This window comes from Melospiza georgiana, chromosome 31 (genome assembly GCF_028018845.1).
Source record: "Melospiza georgiana isolate bMelGeo1 chromosome 31, bMelGeo1.pri, whole genome shotgun sequence".
Lineage (NCBI taxonomy): Eukaryota > Metazoa > Chordata > Aves > Passeriformes > Passerellidae > Melospiza > Melospiza georgiana.
In genome coordinates, this window is record NC_080460.1 from 4,343,245 (window position 1) to 4,359,130 (window position 15,886).

At 60.8% G+C, this 15,886-nt stretch overlaps 1 protein-coding gene across 4 annotated transcripts; it reads right to left on the reverse strand.

Moving 5' to 3' along the window:
• Nucleotides 1-820: 820 nt before the first annotated feature.
• Nucleotides 821-14,224, reverse strand: TCF7L1 (transcription factor 7 like 1). Of its 4 annotated transcripts, none has more exons than XM_058042392.1 (12): nucleotides 14,009-14,224; nucleotides 13,870-13,930; nucleotides 13,031-13,161; nucleotides 5,469-5,552; nucleotides 5,083-5,215; nucleotides 4,623-4,725; nucleotides 4,168-4,251; nucleotides 3,731-3,874; nucleotides 2,610-2,769; nucleotides 2,197-2,304; nucleotides 1,921-1,981; nucleotides 821-1,785 (listed from the first exon to the last, which is right to left on the reverse strand). In XM_058042392.1, exons 1-12 carry the CDS (start codon nucleotides 14,207-14,209, stop codon nucleotides 1,409-1,411), a joined length of 1,647 nt encoding a protein of 548 aa, XP_057898375.1. In that variant the 5' UTR covers nucleotides 14,210-14,224; the 3' UTR covers nucleotides 821-1,408. The 4 variants fall into 4 exon arrangements, with proteins under 4 accessions (XP_057898375.1, XP_057898373.1, XP_057898374.1 ...); XM_058042390.1 differs by having other exon boundaries at nucleotides 821-1,775; nucleotides 1,929-1,981; nucleotides 14,009-14,209; XM_058042391.1 differs by having other exon boundaries at nucleotides 821-1,766; nucleotides 1,926-1,981; nucleotides 14,009-14,209.
• Between the last annotated feature and the right edge of the window lie 1,662 nt (nucleotides 14,225-15,886).

Below are 15,886 nucleotides of genomic sequence, written 5' to 3' on the forward strand. Positions count from 1 at the left end.
TGGAAGCACCTCCCATATCTTGGCTCTGGCAGCTCTGGGATGCTCCAAGCTGGCGATTCCAGCTGCCCACATGATGGTCCTGGGCTGGATAGAGCAGCCACGCTCCCGCTGGAGCTTCCACAGGGTTTTGGAGCTGGCCCCAGGTGTGTCCCCAAGGGCTCAGGTCAGTGTCCATAGCTGGGGTCGGGTTCAGGTGGGGGTTTCTGGAGTTCTGCCCAGCTCTGGTATGAAAATCCTCCAATCCAGGTGTTTCCTGCTGCAGATATGGATGCCAACACCTCTCACATCTGGAAAACACAGACAGATCCTCCTCATAAATTAACTCCAGGCAGGTGCAGCTCCAGGTCACTCTGCAACAGAGACAAAATAGTGAGTTCTGGGGGGAAAATTGAGGTTTTTTTCCTGCTGAAATACAAGGAGAGGAAGAGTCCTGATACACCCAGGTATGGAGCTGACTGAGGACCCCAAATGGGCTGAAATTCAATTGAGTTGGTTTTCTGTTGGTTGTTTTTCATGCCTGGTTAGGAAGAAGCAGCGCCAGAGCACCCAGTACACACCAGTAACTCCCAGTCCCCGGTTTCTCAGGCACTGGTTCACCCAATTTCCCCTGTCCTGATGCCTGGGTGACTCTAGCAAGCTGTGCCCTCTTGGTGGCACCCCAAAATCCCCCTGAGCCCATGGCCAGAGCTGTTCAGGGATGCTGGAGCTCGGGAGCAGGAATTCCATCCCCAGGTATTTCCCAGGGAAAGTGGCAGAGGAAAAGAGGTGAGAGCTCCCCGCACAGACCACACTCACACCGCCGGCTGCAGCTGCAGTTTTTATTTCCTTTTGTGAAAAATAACAGGATTTTTTGAGGTGATAAAAACACAACCCCTCCCGGGGCTCAGCCCCAGGCCCTGCCCAGCGCAGCAGGAGCGCGGCGGGCAGGAGCAGCACCGACGGGGCAGCACCAGCCCCGTGCCAGGGCACGGAGCAGGGTTTGGGAGCAGCTGGAGCGTTCCTGCCCCTGGATCCGGGATGGAGAGCCAGTTCCAGCCCACGCCTGCCGAGTCTGGGGCTGGCACCACCGTGAGGGTCCATCCCCGGGCCCCACGGCAGCGACGGGCATCAGTTCCTCCCTCAGAGATCCCCCTCGGCGGCACCTTCTGGAGGGTCTATTCCATCATTTTTTAATCTTTTTTTTTTTGTTTTCTCCTTTTTTTTTAATAAAAACAGTCTTTAGGTTGACCGCTGGCAGCAGCTCTGAGCAGAAAGCCCCTTCCCTCCAGAGCCTGCTCCCCAAAGAGTTCAGAAAGGTCAAATATTGACCAATAACGGTTTTGGCTGCGTTCGAATCTTGATTGTGGCTTCTGCAATGTACAGCGGGGAGGGGACGGGGTGGGGAAGGACAGGAGGGGAGGCTGGTCCCTCAGTCAGCGGGTTTGGTGACCAGGGACAGCGGCTGCGTCTGCAGCGCGGCCGGCATGGCGCCGGGAGGGGAGGCCAGCAGGGCCGAGGGGGCCCCCGAGGCGAAGGGCACGGGCCTGGAGAGCAGCGAGGAGGAGGAGGAGGAGGAGGAGGAGGAGGATTTGCTGAGCTGGGCCCGGGCCTCGGGCTTGGTGGTGAGCGAGAGCGGCTGGGCCTGCTCCGAGTGCGTGGCGGCCGGCGCGGCCGGCGAGGCCAGGGCGGCCGACGGCGTGGCCGGGGAGTCCAGCATGGAGCCGTGCGACGAGGCCGGGCTGGGGCACGGCTTCTCGGGCAGGAAGGGCACCACGCAGGGCTTCTTGCTCCGGGCGGGCAGCGAGCCTGCGGGGACAGGGACAGCGTGAGGGGCACAGGGGGCCTGAGGGGACAGGGATGGCGTGAGGGGACATAGACAGTGTGAGGGGGACGTGAGGGGACAGGGACAGCGTGAGGGGCACTCACCGTCGGCATCGGGGCCCTGCTGCTGCTGTTGTTGCTGCTGGGCCAGCTTCTCGCGCTTCCGCTTCTTCTTCTTGCCCTGAACGAGAGAGTTTCAGCTCCTCCCGCGGCTCCCGGCCGCCACGGGGGTGCTGGGGTGGGAAATGTGGATGGGAGAGCACGTGGAGGGGACTGAAACCGTCACACGCTGCCCCAGCAGCCTGAATTCTGCCCCAAGCACAGCCAGTCCCCTCCCAGCACAGACAAACCCCAGGAAGGGGCTGGGGTCCCCATGGAGGTGGGGTTCACACGTACGTAGTTGTCCCTTGCTGACCAGGTCGGGTAGAGCTGCGAGTGCAGCTGCCGCTCCTTCCGCGCCAGCTCGTAGTACTTGGCCTGCTCCTCCCGGGACAGCGAGTGCCACTGCAGGGACAGCACGATGGGGACACCAGAACCGCCCCAGGGACCCCAAAACCAGGCTGGGAACCCCCAAACCCACACTGGGAATCCCAGAGCTGCTCCAGGAACACCCAGACCCATGCTGGGGACCCCAAAGGTGGCTGGAATCCCCAAATCCACAGTGCTGACCCCAAGCACCTGCTGCCCACCCCATCCCAGGTCACCAGGAGCTCCCTGGGGCTCCTGGGCTGGCAGTGCCCAGGTGTGGGGGCTTCCCAATCTGGCAGTACTCAGGTGTGGGCCCTGCAGCGTCCCTGTCCCCTCCGTACCCTCCGTCCCAGGATCTGGTTGATGGCCGCGCTCTCCTTCAGCGTGCACTCGGCCACCACCTTGGCCCTCATCTCCTTCATGTACAGCATGAAGGCGTTCAGAGGCTTCTTGATGTGCGGCTTCTTCTCCTCCTCCTTCTTCACGGCCACGGGGGATTTCCTGCCGTGGGAGGAGCGGGACAGGAGGGTCAGGACTTACTTTATGAAAAATCATGGACGCATTTTATGGAAAATCCTTTCCTTCGGATTTTTTCTCCTGAGAGGCTGAGAGGTCTCAGAAATGGAATGTAAACATTGATTATCTGCTGCTGTGGAATGCAACAGGTGCATCTGTGACTGGTCTCATGGGGTTGTTTCTGATTAATGGCCAGTCACAGTCAGCTGGCTCGGACTCCCTCATCAGTCACAAGATTGCATTATCATTCCTTTCTATTCTTTTATTATAATTTCTTTCTATTTTTTGCTAGCTTTCTGATTAAACCCTTACTTCTATTCTTTTAGTATACTTTTAATATATCATTTTAATACATCAATATATCATTTATATATTATGTTATTATATTAATATATGGGATTATAATATATCGATATATATACTATGTTATACAATATAGTATATTGTAATACATTAATATACTATATTATATTAATATATAATTAATGCTACATAACATATAATATATAGTATATAATATATAGTATATAATATATAATATATATTATATTATATATGTATAAAATATATAGTATATAATATAGTATATATATTATATATATTATATAGTACAATATACAATTTTAATATATTTAATTAAAATTTAATTTTAAAATTAAAATATAAATTTTTAAATGTAAATTTGTAATACTTAAATTTAATTGTTTAATTTTTAAATTTAATTTTAAAATTATTTTTTTAATTTTAAATTTTAATCTTTAAATTTAAATTTTAATATATTATATATTATAACATATCATTTTAACATAATATACATCACAAAATAATAAACCAGCCGTCTGAAACACGGAGTCAAGATTCTCCTTGCTCATTTTGGGACCCCTGTGAGCAGCAGCCTGGGTCAGGACCCCCAGGAGCACACCCTGTCCCCCCTGTCCCCACTCACGAGGTGCCGGCGGGGCTGGAGCTGGGCTGGGGGGGCTCCTGCTTGACGATGGGGGAGACGATGGTGGGGTGGGGGATGCCCGAGGGGTGCAGCCCGTGCGCGGGGGGCGGCACCACGTGCGGCGAGAAGCGGCTGGACATCAAACTGCAGAGGGGGGGACAGACAGCAGGGGTGGGACAGACGGACAGAGACCCCCCAGCACCGCCCGGGCTCAGAGAGCGCCTGCCCCAGCCCAGCCGGGAACCCCGAGAACGTGACAGAACCCAAAACTCAAACTGGAAACCCCAAATCCGTGCTGGAACTCCAATCCACCCTAGAAACCTCAAATCCGCCCCATAAACCCAGCCCCACCTGGACATGGAGGCATTCATGAGAGACCCCAGAGACCCCAAATCTGCCCCAGAGACCCCAAATCCGCCCCACAGACCCAGCCCCACCTGGACATAGAGGCGTTCATGGCCAGGGCAGGGTAGGGGTGCCGGAAGCCCCCGGCAGGGATGGAGTACACGGGCTGTCCTTGCCTACAAAAACACGAATTCTTTGGGGAAAAAAAAGTCCTTTTCCACTTCATGAGCACCCTTGGGCTGCTCTGCCCATCTGCAGGATCCCCAAATTTTCCAGCAGCACGGAGTCCCTCCCTTCCCACCCCGACAGGACCCCAGATTCTGCCCCAAGCACAGCCAGCCCCCTCCCAGCACCCCAAATTTGGCCCCCAAGCACAGCCAGCCCCCTCCCAGCACCCCAGATTCTGCCCCAAGCACAGCCAGCCCCCTCCCAGCACCCCAGATTCTGCCCCAAGCACAGCCAGCCCCCTCCCAGCACCCCAAATTCAGCCCCCAAGCACAGCCAGCCCCCTCCCGGCACCCCCAACCCCAAAGCCCCCCGTCCTTACTGTGGCACGAGCCAGCCCAGCGGGGGTGGCAGCTGCCCCACGGCCCCGGGGGACAGGGGGTAGTAGGGGGGCAGCTCGGGGGGGTGCGGCGGCCGTGGGATCCCTGTGAGGGCAGAGGGGGGTCAGAGCAGACAAGGAGCCCCCCGTGCCCCCCAGCACCTTCCGTGAGCACCACAGATCCCACCGAGCACCCTGTGCCCCCCAAAACACTTCCATGAGCACCCCAGATCCCACTGAGCACCCCAAATTCCCCCCAGATCACCCCAGATCCCCCTTGTGAGCCCCCTGTGCCCCCCAGCACCTTCCCTTGGGCACCCCAGATCCCCCCTTTGAGCACCCCAGAGCCCCCCTCTAGATGTGTCCCCCAGCCCTGCTCACCCCCAGGTGCCCCCCAGGTGTCCCCCAGAGGTGTCCCCCAGCCCAGCTCACCCCCAGGTGTCCCCCCAGCCCCGCTCCTCACCCGTTTTGGGGTCGATGTCGGGGCTCAGGTGCCCGGGGGGCGAGCCGGGCGGGAAGGGCTCGCTGCTGTAGGTGATGAGCGGCGTCAGGGGGTGCATGTGATGGGCGTGCTGCACCACGGGCACCTTGTTGGACTGCGGGGAGAGAGGGCAGGGCAGGGCTCAGCCCACGGGAGCGGCCCCAGGGAAGGTGTCCCTGCCCCAGGGAAGGTGTCCCTGCCCCAATGGAGGTGTCCCTGCCCCACTGAGGGTGTCCCTGCCCCCTTGGCTCTTTAAGGCCCCTCCCCAGCCCAAACCACCCCCGAATCCCCGCCATGGAATGGGAGAGGACCATGGGGATGCTGTGAACGCCCCCCCAGGGGTCTGGGGGCTGCCCCCCGTCTCTCACCAGGTGGGCGGGCGAGGGCGAGCTCCTGTCCTTGAGCGTGGCCCCGGCCGGCACGTCCAGCAGCGGCCACTTCATCTGCAGGTACTGTGGGAGGAGGGATGGACACTGCCCTGCAGGGACCCCCACGCAGCCCCCGGGCCCCAAAAACCAAAAAACCCTGCCCCGAAAAACCCTGCCCAAAAAAAAACCCCCTGCCCCAAAACCAACCCAGCCCTGGCCCCAAGACACCCCCAGCCCCAAACCCCCCCAACCCTGGAACATCCCAGTCAGCCCCAAAACGTTCCCACAGCCCTCCAAAATAACCCCATCCCCAAAAGATTCCCCAGCCCCAAAACCTCCCCCCAGTCCCCAAATCCTCCCCAGCTCAGAAACAACCCTCTGACCCCAAAATATCCCCCGGCCTGGCCTGCACAGCCAGCCAGGGACCCCCCAGCCCACGGGCAGAGGGGTTCCGGGGTTTTTCTCCCAGTCTGGGTTAGGAGCCTGCTGTGACACTGGGGTGTCTGCCTGGCACCCCAAAAAGGGGCTCTGTGCGTGTTTGGGGGCCCGAGGCACCAGAGGGAGGGTCCCTGGAGATGCCAGGGCTGCAGAATGTGGGAATGTGGGAACGTGGCGGCAGCAGCTGCTGCAGGAATTTCCCCAAACACAAACCTGCCCGAGCCCTGAGCCGGGGCAGCTGGAACCCAAACCCAGCGTTAACCCTTCCAGGACCCCCACCCAGGGCCCCCTGGCACGGCACAGCCCCAAAGCCGAGGGGTCCCCGAGCCCCCAGCCCCAGGCCGGCCCCCTCCCCACCCCGAGGGGCTTTCTGGGCTGCCCTGTGAGCAGAGGAGATGCCAAGGGACAGCACTGGGGGAAGTTTTGGGGACAAAAGGCTGAATTCTCATTTTGGGAGCCTGGGGAAGGGAGAGGGAGGAACAGGGGGGGACTCTCAAAATGTACAAGGAGGGGGGAGCTGCTGAACGGTTCAGTGGTGATGTGGGAAAATGACAAAATGACCCCCACTCCCTCCCCTTCCCCTCCTCTTCCTCCCCATCCCCTGGCTCCAGCTGGGACACAGCCCCCACTGTCCCCCCACTGTCCCCCCACTGTCCCACAACGGGGACCCGAGCTGGGAAACAGCAGCAAAAAAAGAAAAAAAAAATAAAAAGAGGAAAATAGTTGAAAATCGGTCACATTCCAGAGAGATTAGAGCCAGCCCTGGGTGCTCGTTAGCAGCCAATTAAAAGCAGGGGTAACCCCTTCCCTGCTGGAGCCCAGCCCCCCGGGAGCCCCCAGACCCAGGGGAAGGGGCCGGGGATGCCCCGATGTGCAGCTGGGGGCGTCCACCAGAGGATTCCCACTCCTCCTGCTCTGCACAGGCTCCAGCCCAGCTGTGCTGCTGCCCTGGGCAGGGGGAGAGCCCCGGTGGGTCCTGCTGTGGGTCCTGGTGTGTCCCACCCACAGCTGCAGGTCCTGGCAGCTCCATGTGCCCGTGTCCCAGAGGGGTTTGTCACCCTCCTGCCCAGGGTTCCATCACCCAGCTGTGTGTGTCCCAGCCCCTCCTGTCCCTCTGTCCTGGTCCCAGCCCCTCCTGTCTGTCTGTCCTGATCCCAGTGTCAGTGGGTTGTTCCGGAAAAAAACCCCACCCAAATTTGGCTCCAGGAGTGACAGGGAATGGGATTTTGGAGAGAAATGGGGATGCTGGGCTCGATGCATCCCCCAGTTCCTCCAAAACTTTGTGTTTGGGCATAAGAAGGTGGGAAAAAAGACCCCAAATCTGCCCTGGCAGAAGGGTCTGGGGCTGCAGGCAGGGATGCTGCGATGGGGATGGCACCAGTGGGGACTGGGGGAAGCCCCAAAATGGGGAAAAAAGAGAGGGGAAAGGGCAAAAGGAGAGGGGAAATGGGGACCTGGCCTCTCGCCCTCCTGAGGCAGGACGGGGCGTCCTTCACACCCCAACAAAGCCCCCCAGCGCCAAGAGCCAGGCAGCAAAGCCAGCAGCATCCCGGCCCCACAGCTGCTGCAGTCCCCGGGATGGCTGGGGAGGCAGAAATCCCAATTACAGCTGGATTTACAGCCCAGGCAGGCAGACATAAATCTCTCCCCCACCCCCGCCATCCATCCATCCGCTTCCCAGCCCCATAATCTCCTCCAGATGTTGCCCATGAGCACCAGCATGACAAATCCCAGCCAGGGGACTCCTGGGAGGGTCTCCTGCACCCCCACATCCCAGGGAGAATCCCAAAAATCCCCCAAAATACGAGTTATTGTTCCATCAGCATTTAGGGTTTCTAAGGGTTTTAGGGTTGATGCAGGAGACATCTCCACATTCTCTTTTGGGATTTTTTGGGTGACAGCAGCCACGCTAAGGGTGTCCCAGCCGGGGACGGGGATTTTGGGGTGGGGATGAGGGTTTGTGACCTCCCAACAGCAGCTGTTTGTCCGTCCCCATAACACAGGCACCGGATGGGAAATGCCAACGGGGCTGGGAGATGAAAAATAAGTCAAAAACAAAAACAACTCAATGTGGGATGAGCTTGGAGAGGTGGCACTGGTGCTACCTGATCCCCATCCACAGATCCCACGTCCACACCCTGGGTGGCATCTGAGGGAGAGCTGGGGCCCAGAGGAAGGTGGGATGGGGTGGGATGGGGTCCATGGGATGGGATTGGGATGGGATCCATGGGATGGGATCCATGGGATGGGATGGATGCTGTGGATGAGGCTGCAGCACTGCAGTGGGCACAGCCCAGGGTGGTCCTGGGTCCACCCATGGGTGCCCCGAGCCTCTCCCACCCACAGGGGACCCCAATCATAGCCCCAGCTCCCCGTCCCCACAGCCAGTGGCCCCAGAGCCCGCTGCTGGCCCAGGCTTTTGTCTGCAGCTCCCTCAATGGATCCATTCATGGCCTGCATCCTCTGGGGGACCCCAGCAGGAGCAGCAGGCTCAGCCAAAGCTCCAGCACAGCCAGATCCCTGTCCCAGAGCTTCCAGAGCCTCCTGGAGCTGGGCATGGCACCAGCACAGCCAGATCCCTATCCCAGACCATCCTGGAACTGGCCATGGCACCAGCACAGCCAGATCCCTGTCCCAGAGCTGCCAGAGCCTCCTGGAGCTGGGCATGGCACCAGCACAGCCAGATCCCTGTCCCAGAGCTGCCACACCATCCTGGAGCTGGGCATGGCACCAGCACAGCCAGATCCCTGTCCCAGAGTATCCTGGAGCTGGGCATGGCACCAGCACAGCCAGATCCCTGTCCCAGAGCCTCCTGGAGCTGGGGATGGCACCAGCACAGCCAGCTCCAGTCCTGCCCCTCCCCTGCCCTCTGCCAAGCCCTCACCAGCATCCCTAGCATCCCCAGGGACTCTCAAGATCCCCAATATTCCCAGGATCCCCAATATCCCCAGGATCCCCAGGCTGAACACAAGGTGAAATCCTTGCCAAAAACACCACCAGGAAAGAGGCAAACCGAGAAGGGGCACATCAGCCCTTGCCCTCCTCCTCCGTGCCCTTTCCCCAAACTCCCAGAGAGGAAAACACAGCGCGACCGCTCCCGGTTCCAACCCCTTCTTCCCTCATCCCTCCTCTTCCTCCGTCCAGGATGCACCGGGCACTTCCCCCCGGGTTCCTCTTCCCCGCCCGCGACTCGAAGGAAGGAAAACTAATGAAAAGCAGCTGCTGGGAATTCCAGAAGGATGATGAATGCGCCTCAGTCCCGGAACAATCCCAGGGCCGAGCAGAGGCGCCCCGAGCGCTTACTTCATCGCTTTAATTTGGGAATCGTGTTAGAAAAGGAGGGAGGAGGGAGGTTCGGGGGGTGGGAACCTCCCGGAGGTCTGCAAGCCCCGCCCAAGGGGTAATTAGCCGAAGAGCATAATTAAGGAGCGGGATAAAGGGGCCATTGTGTGCGGCAGCTCTGCGCAGTCTGCGAGAGGGAAACTGAGGCACGGGGAGGGCTCGGCGCCGGATCAGCCCAGCAGCTGCGCACAGCAGCGAGGACAAGCCAAAGAGCGGGGACAAAACAGGGTTTTCCCTTAATATTTACCAGGTGGAGAAGGAGGGCGGCGCTGATGGGGGGCAAATCCCAAATAAAGCAGAAAATCCCGAATTAGTGCAGCAGGAAGGAGGAGGAACTGGTCCCAGGATGCTGAGCATGGAGCGGGCCCCCACGCCAGAAAAATCCCCCCATTCCAACACCTCCATCCGCATCCCAGCGCCAAAATCCCTCCAGGCTCTGCCAGAACCGCCAGCGAGACCCGCCCGGCTTTTGGAGCAGCCCTTCTCCCTGCCAAAAATCCGTATTTTAATCGTTTTCCTTGGCAGCAGCGCAGTTAAGGATCTATTTTCTTTAGGAGACAGATAGGGCTCTGTATCCTCGGGAATTCATCGCAGGAGTGGCGCAAAAAACGCCGGAATAGGTCCAGGTTATGGATTTTTCCCTCATTTATTTTGGGATCGCAGCCTGCCTCAGCGCATTAATTACACCGAGGTGCATTAATTACACCAGCACAGCGTCGGGAGAGCTGTTTGGATGGAATTCCACGCCTGAGGAAGGTTTGGATTTATTTAAATCCTCGCCTCCAGACTCGAATTCCTGGGGTTAAACTGGTTTTCTTGGGAATGGTGCCAATCCTGTGCATGGTCGCTGCTCCGTGCCTGGTTCCCATCCACTTCCCAAGCAGGAGGAAGATGCTGGGATGAGGTTTTGCCCAGTATGGATCCATCCCATTCTGGGTTTGGGGTAAAACCCATCAGCTCCACACCACCCTGAATAAATGGATCCATCATGTGGCAATGGGGATTTGCATCCATCCAGCTCGTGCACATCCAGAGTATTCCCTCTCCATCCACCTTGGGTTGTTGGGAATAATCCCAAGGAGCCAAACACCGCCTCACAGGTCCCCAATTCCTGACTGGAATTGAGGAAAATTGGCAGGAACGCTGCTCCCAACAATGCCATCGTCAGATTCCAACAAATTCCTTCACCACCAGAGCAGAGCCCCCAAAATTCTCCCTGGGCAGAAACTGCCAGGAAAGTGATTCTGGGGACCACGGAGACTTCCCAAATTCCAGGATCCCAGCTGGAAGCATTCCAGGAGCAAAGTGAGTCCACAGAGATTGGAGAGCAGCAGCATCCATCCATTGGAGCTTGGTGGGTTGGCACAGGGACGTGACTTCTCCTGGTCTGGAGCGTGGAAAGGCACCGTGCAACCAGATTCCTAAATATTTCCCAGATTTCCATAGATTTTGGAGTGGAGAAATGCAGAATTGCCAGTATTCCAAACAATCCCTCCAGCTGTTGGTGTGTCAGATCAGTGCTGGCACCTGCAGACTCATCCATCCCCAGGGTCCATCCATCACCTTCCTGGCCTCCTCCTCAGAGCATCTCCCAGCCACGGAGATTATCTGGGGATTGGGATTCTTCTCCTAAAACCTTTCTTCTCCCTTCCATCCACGGCCCCTGGGTGGGTGCCACGGCCTCTGGGATGGCTGGGTCCTGCAGATCAGCTCCAAACCGGGGCAGAAGCAAGAAGGAAACAGGGCAAGGACGGTTCCCAGGGCAGGCTGTGCCTGCTGCTGCCACCCCAGAGCTCCGCGTGTCCAGGCCCATCCAGGGCACTTGGGTTGGGAGCTCGGTGCCCTGGGGCCGCGCTGCGTGTGGGGACGTGGGGCTGGACCCAGGGGCACCGGGGGCTGCTGCCAGCACGGGGCTGGGAGGCTGTGCCAGGGTATACCCAGATGCTGCGTCCAGCTGTGCCTGGGTGTATCCAGGAAGGATCAGGGATCCTGTGTCCAGCTGTGCCTGCATGGATCCAGGAAGGATCAGGGATCCTGTGTCCAGCTGTGCCTGGGTGTGTCCAGGTGCTGTGTCCAGCTCCATGGAGGATTCTGTTCCCAGAGGCTGAGGTGTGGAGTGAGGAGGCTGAGCCTGCGAGGATGCAGGGTCAGATCCAGGATGCTGTGCCCAGATGGATCCAGACCTGGACCAAGGATGCTCTGTCCTGACTCTTCTTCTGTTTGATTGAGGATGCTGAGCCTTGCTGGGTCTGGTTCAGGGTCAGGATGTGTGTCCAGATGGATTCAGCACAGAGTCAGGGATGCCTGGAGGGATCAGGAACAGGATCCAACAGGAGATCAGGCACGCTGAGCCAGCAGGAGCTGGTGTAGGGTCCAGGATGCTGCACAGAATCACAGGGGCTGTGCCCGGCTGGATCCAGAGCAGGACCAAGGATGCTCTGTCCTGTTTGGCTGAGGATGCTGAGCCTTGCTGGGTCTGGTCCAGGGTCAGGGTGCTGTGCCCAGCTGGATCCAGTGTGGGATCAGGGACACGGTGCCCATCTGGGATCCGGGGGATCCCTGTGCTGCCACACTCACAGGAGGGGCTGGTGCTGTGCACAGAGCTCTGCTGCTCTCCCGGGGGATCCAGAGCCTCACAAAACTCCCCCGAGCCGCCCCCAGCATCCCCACACACCCCTCACTAAGCGGAGGCCCCATTCCGTCGGAATTCAGCCCAAATCCGCGCTTTCCCAAGGCCAGCCATCCCCCTGAAACATCCGGGAGGCGACACCCGCCCCAGCCCCTGTTAATTAATCCCCTTTCTGGGATTCATTAAATCATCGTTAGTGGCCGCTTGTGACGGATCCCGAGCCCAATCCCTGCTCATTATCCCGGATTCCCGGCCAGTGTTTGGCATCGCGGTCAGCCCTGCCTCATCCCCAAAACCTCCTAATCCCAGGAGTGACAAATTGGGAATACAGCCTTTATCCAGCCGGGATAATTAGCTTATCTGCCCTCCCCATCCCCGGATTTGCACTTCACGGCCGCTCCAACCAGTTGCTTCCAGGAAAGCAAAAGTAGGAAAACCCTGAAAATGCGGAAGCCCCTCCGGGGGAACCGGGGGGGTTCCAGGATTCCGAACCACCACAAACATTGTTATCCCGTGTAAATTCCACACAGTCCCCTGTGGATCCGCAGAAACAGCGTGGAAAAGCATCACCGGAGCGAGGAATACACCTGGATAACCGGGAGCGAGGGGGTGCCACTGTCAGCATCCCTCCCCGAGGGGTCGGGACCCCCGGAGGGCTCAGAATTCCCTCCTCCCCTGGGGGGCTCTGATTTCCCCCCAGGATGGCCCCGTAGGAACACCTTGTGTTCCCAAAGCGCCTCCACATCCCTCACATCGCTCTGGGACGCTGCCCGGGACGGTCTGGGGGTCGAGGGACCCTGCTGAGGGGAGGGGGTCGCTCCCCCTCGCCCACCCCCCCCCAGTTCTCGCTCAATTTGCTTAATCACTTCTCCCCCCGCGGCCAATGTTGGCCCATTAACGGCTTTAAAACGCGTTTAAATGAGAAAAGCAGCAGCTCAGGGTCAGGTTTCGGGGCGAGTCCCCCGGAGCGAAGCCCCCCCAAACTCCCCACCCCCCTCTAAGCTCCCCCCCAAAAGGGGCGAAGTGAGCCAAAACTAAAATAAATAAACCAAATTTCTTTTTGTTAGCATCAGGTGGTCGCTGTCCTGCAGGACGGGCTTGGGGGGCTCTGAGCCCCCGCGAACGGTGAAGGGACGGTCCGGGGGGCACTTACGGTGCGGGCTCCGCCGGGGGACAGCGCTCCGTTGGCGAGGTAGGGGCTGCCCAGCTCCGGGAGCATCAGGAACGGGTACCCGGGGTACGGGGGGCCCTTAAAGAACGCCCCATCCTGCTGCCGTCTGACCACTGCGGGAGAAGGGAGGGGGCGTCAGCGGGCGGGGGGCGCGGGGGCACCCTCGGGGATGCCCAAATCCATTGCGGAGGGTCGCGGGTTCCTCCGGGGGTCTCCGACGGAATTTCGGGGGAGTCCTTGGTTCTCGCGGAGGGTGGGGGGGTCCCTCTGGGGGGCCCAAGTCATTTGGGGGGTTCCTCGATTTTTTAGGGGATCCCTGATTGTCTAGGGGGTCCCACTTGGGGGGCAGCTGGCGCGCCCCTCTGGGGGTGCCCAAGCCCCTTTGGGGGGGTCTTTTGGGGGATCCCCGCTGGGGAGGGGCCCGGTCAGGTCCCTTTGGGGTGTCCCTGGTCCCTTTGGGGTGTCCCTCGTTCTTCCGGGGGTCTCGGCTGCGCGGGGCAGCCCCGGGGGCGGCGGCGGCTCCCGGTGCCGATCACTGCCCCCCGAACGGAGCCGGCCCCGGGGGCGTCCCGAGCCACGGGGGCACCGATCACCGATGCATGCCCGGGGCCGGTGACCGGGGCGGGGACACACACGGGGGGGACACACACGGCCCGGAGGGGACCCGGCCCCGGGGGACACCGCGGGGAGGAGCGGAGGACACGGACACGGGGGGGGCACACGAGGGGTCCCGCCCGCGGCGGGGGCGGAAACAAAGAAGTTGGGAAGTGCCGGCGGCTCCCGGGGGATGCGGCGGGCAGCGGGGAGGGGGGGTCCGGTACCTTCTGCCAGCGAGTCCCGCGGCTTCTGGAAACTTTCCCGGGGCGGCGGGGGCCGCTCCGCCTGCGGGGAGAGGCGGTGAGCGGAGCGGGGCCGGGCGGGGGGCGCCTCCCCCCGGCTCCCCGCCGCCCCCCGCCTCACCTCGGGGCCGGGGCCGGCCGCGCCGCCGGGGCCCCCCCGGTTCTCGGTCTCGCTGACCAGCGAGGACTTGAGCTCGTCCAGGTCCCCGTGGGCCGAGCCGCGCCCCGCGCCCTTGTCCTGCTCCTCGCCCTCGTCCTGGAAGGCGATGAGCTCGTCGGGGGCCCCCAGGTCGTCCCCCCCCGTGGGTTCCAGCTGCGGCATCGTGGGGTCCCGCCCCGGCCCCGCCGGGCCCCGCCGCCGCCGCCGCCACCGCCCGGAGGGTCGGGAATGCGCGGGGCGGCGGGGCGGGGAGGAGCCGGGATGCAAACCGACACCGGGGGCCGGGCAGGGGCTCGCGCCGCCCCGCCGGGCCCGCTCCGCTCCGCGAGGGTCCCGCGCCGGCCCCGCACCGGCCGCGCTCGGTGCCGCCGCCACCGGGGCTCCCCGCACGGTCCGGGGCCCCCCCATCCCGACCGGGGCTCCCCGCACGGTCCGGGACCCCCATCCCGACCGGGGCTCCCCGCACGGTCCGGGGGCTCCTAGCACGTTCTGCGGCCCCCCCATCCCACCCGGGGCTCCCCCACCCGGCCCAGGGTGCCCCAGTTGGGGTCTCCCCATCCCACGCGGGGTGTCACCTCCCAGCCGTGTCCCCCGTCCCACGCGGGGTGTCACTTCTGACACATCTGAGCGTTCTCAGCTTACTCGTGGTCCCCCCATTCCGTCCGTGTTCCTGACACCCTGCCCTGGGGTCCCCCTCATGCCCTGGGTCCCTCCATCCCTCCCAGGGTGTCCCCTCCCGTCTCGGTGCTCCCATCTCTGTCCCCCATCCCACCCGGGGTGCCCCCATCCCATCCCTGTGCCCCCATCCGTCTAGGGGTGCCCCCATCCCACCTATGGTACCCCATCCCACCCATGGTACCCCATCCCATCCCTGTGCCCCCATCCGTCTAGGGGTGCCCCCATCCCACTTATGGTACCCCATCCCACCCATGGTACCCCATCCCACCCATGGGTGCCCCCATCCCACCCCAGTGCCCCTGTCCCCCACCCCAGGAATGCTCCGGGGACGTGCCCACCCCTCCCCACGCTGGGAGAGGATCCTGCCATGATGGGACAGACTCATCCAAAACCCCTTTTCCTCCTTTTTTTTGTACAGGGCGGGCTCGTTGCCGCACGGCCGGCGGGGTGGCACCCAGCGGGGCTCAGTGCATCACCCCCGAGGCGGCATCGTCCCGCTGCCATCGCCCGCAGCCCGGCCGTGAACCCCAGTCCCAGGCACCTCCAGCAGCCCCCAGACCCCCGGCCCGCAGCCCCCGCCGCCCCCCGGCCGCGCAGCCCCTCGCTCTGCGCCACAAAGCTCCTTCAGTTGCTGCGCCTGAAATAGTCGATGAAAAGGCTTTTGTACGGTCGGGATCGCTGGTGACCCCGGTCCCCCCTGCCCAAGATTCCCAAGGAAAAGCGGGAGGCAGCTGCGGGGGGCCGTGCCGGCTGGCCCTTCCCGCTCCCGGCCCTCCAGATGTTTTATTGCCCTGCGTTTAATTAACATTTCCAGCCACGTGCTCAATGGGGAGCTCACATCTGCCCCTTCTTCCCGCACCGCCCCTGGTTTGGGGGCTCATGGAGCAGGGGTGTGGATGTGTCCGGGGGTCTGGGTGAGTCCCGGGATGCTAAAAAATATAAATTATCGCCTTATGCATTATTTTTGCCCGTATTTCCCGTAAATTATTCGGGATGAACCCTCGAGGCGTGAGGAGGTGGCTGGTTCCCAGCAGGGCACGTGTGGGGGTGAACGTCCTGTGCCACCCAGCGCCCCCCAGGTGCCCCAAAACTTTGCCCTCCTGTGACGCCCTAAATCCTAAAAAAGGCAGCCCTGCAGTTTTGGGGTGTTTCCCAACATTT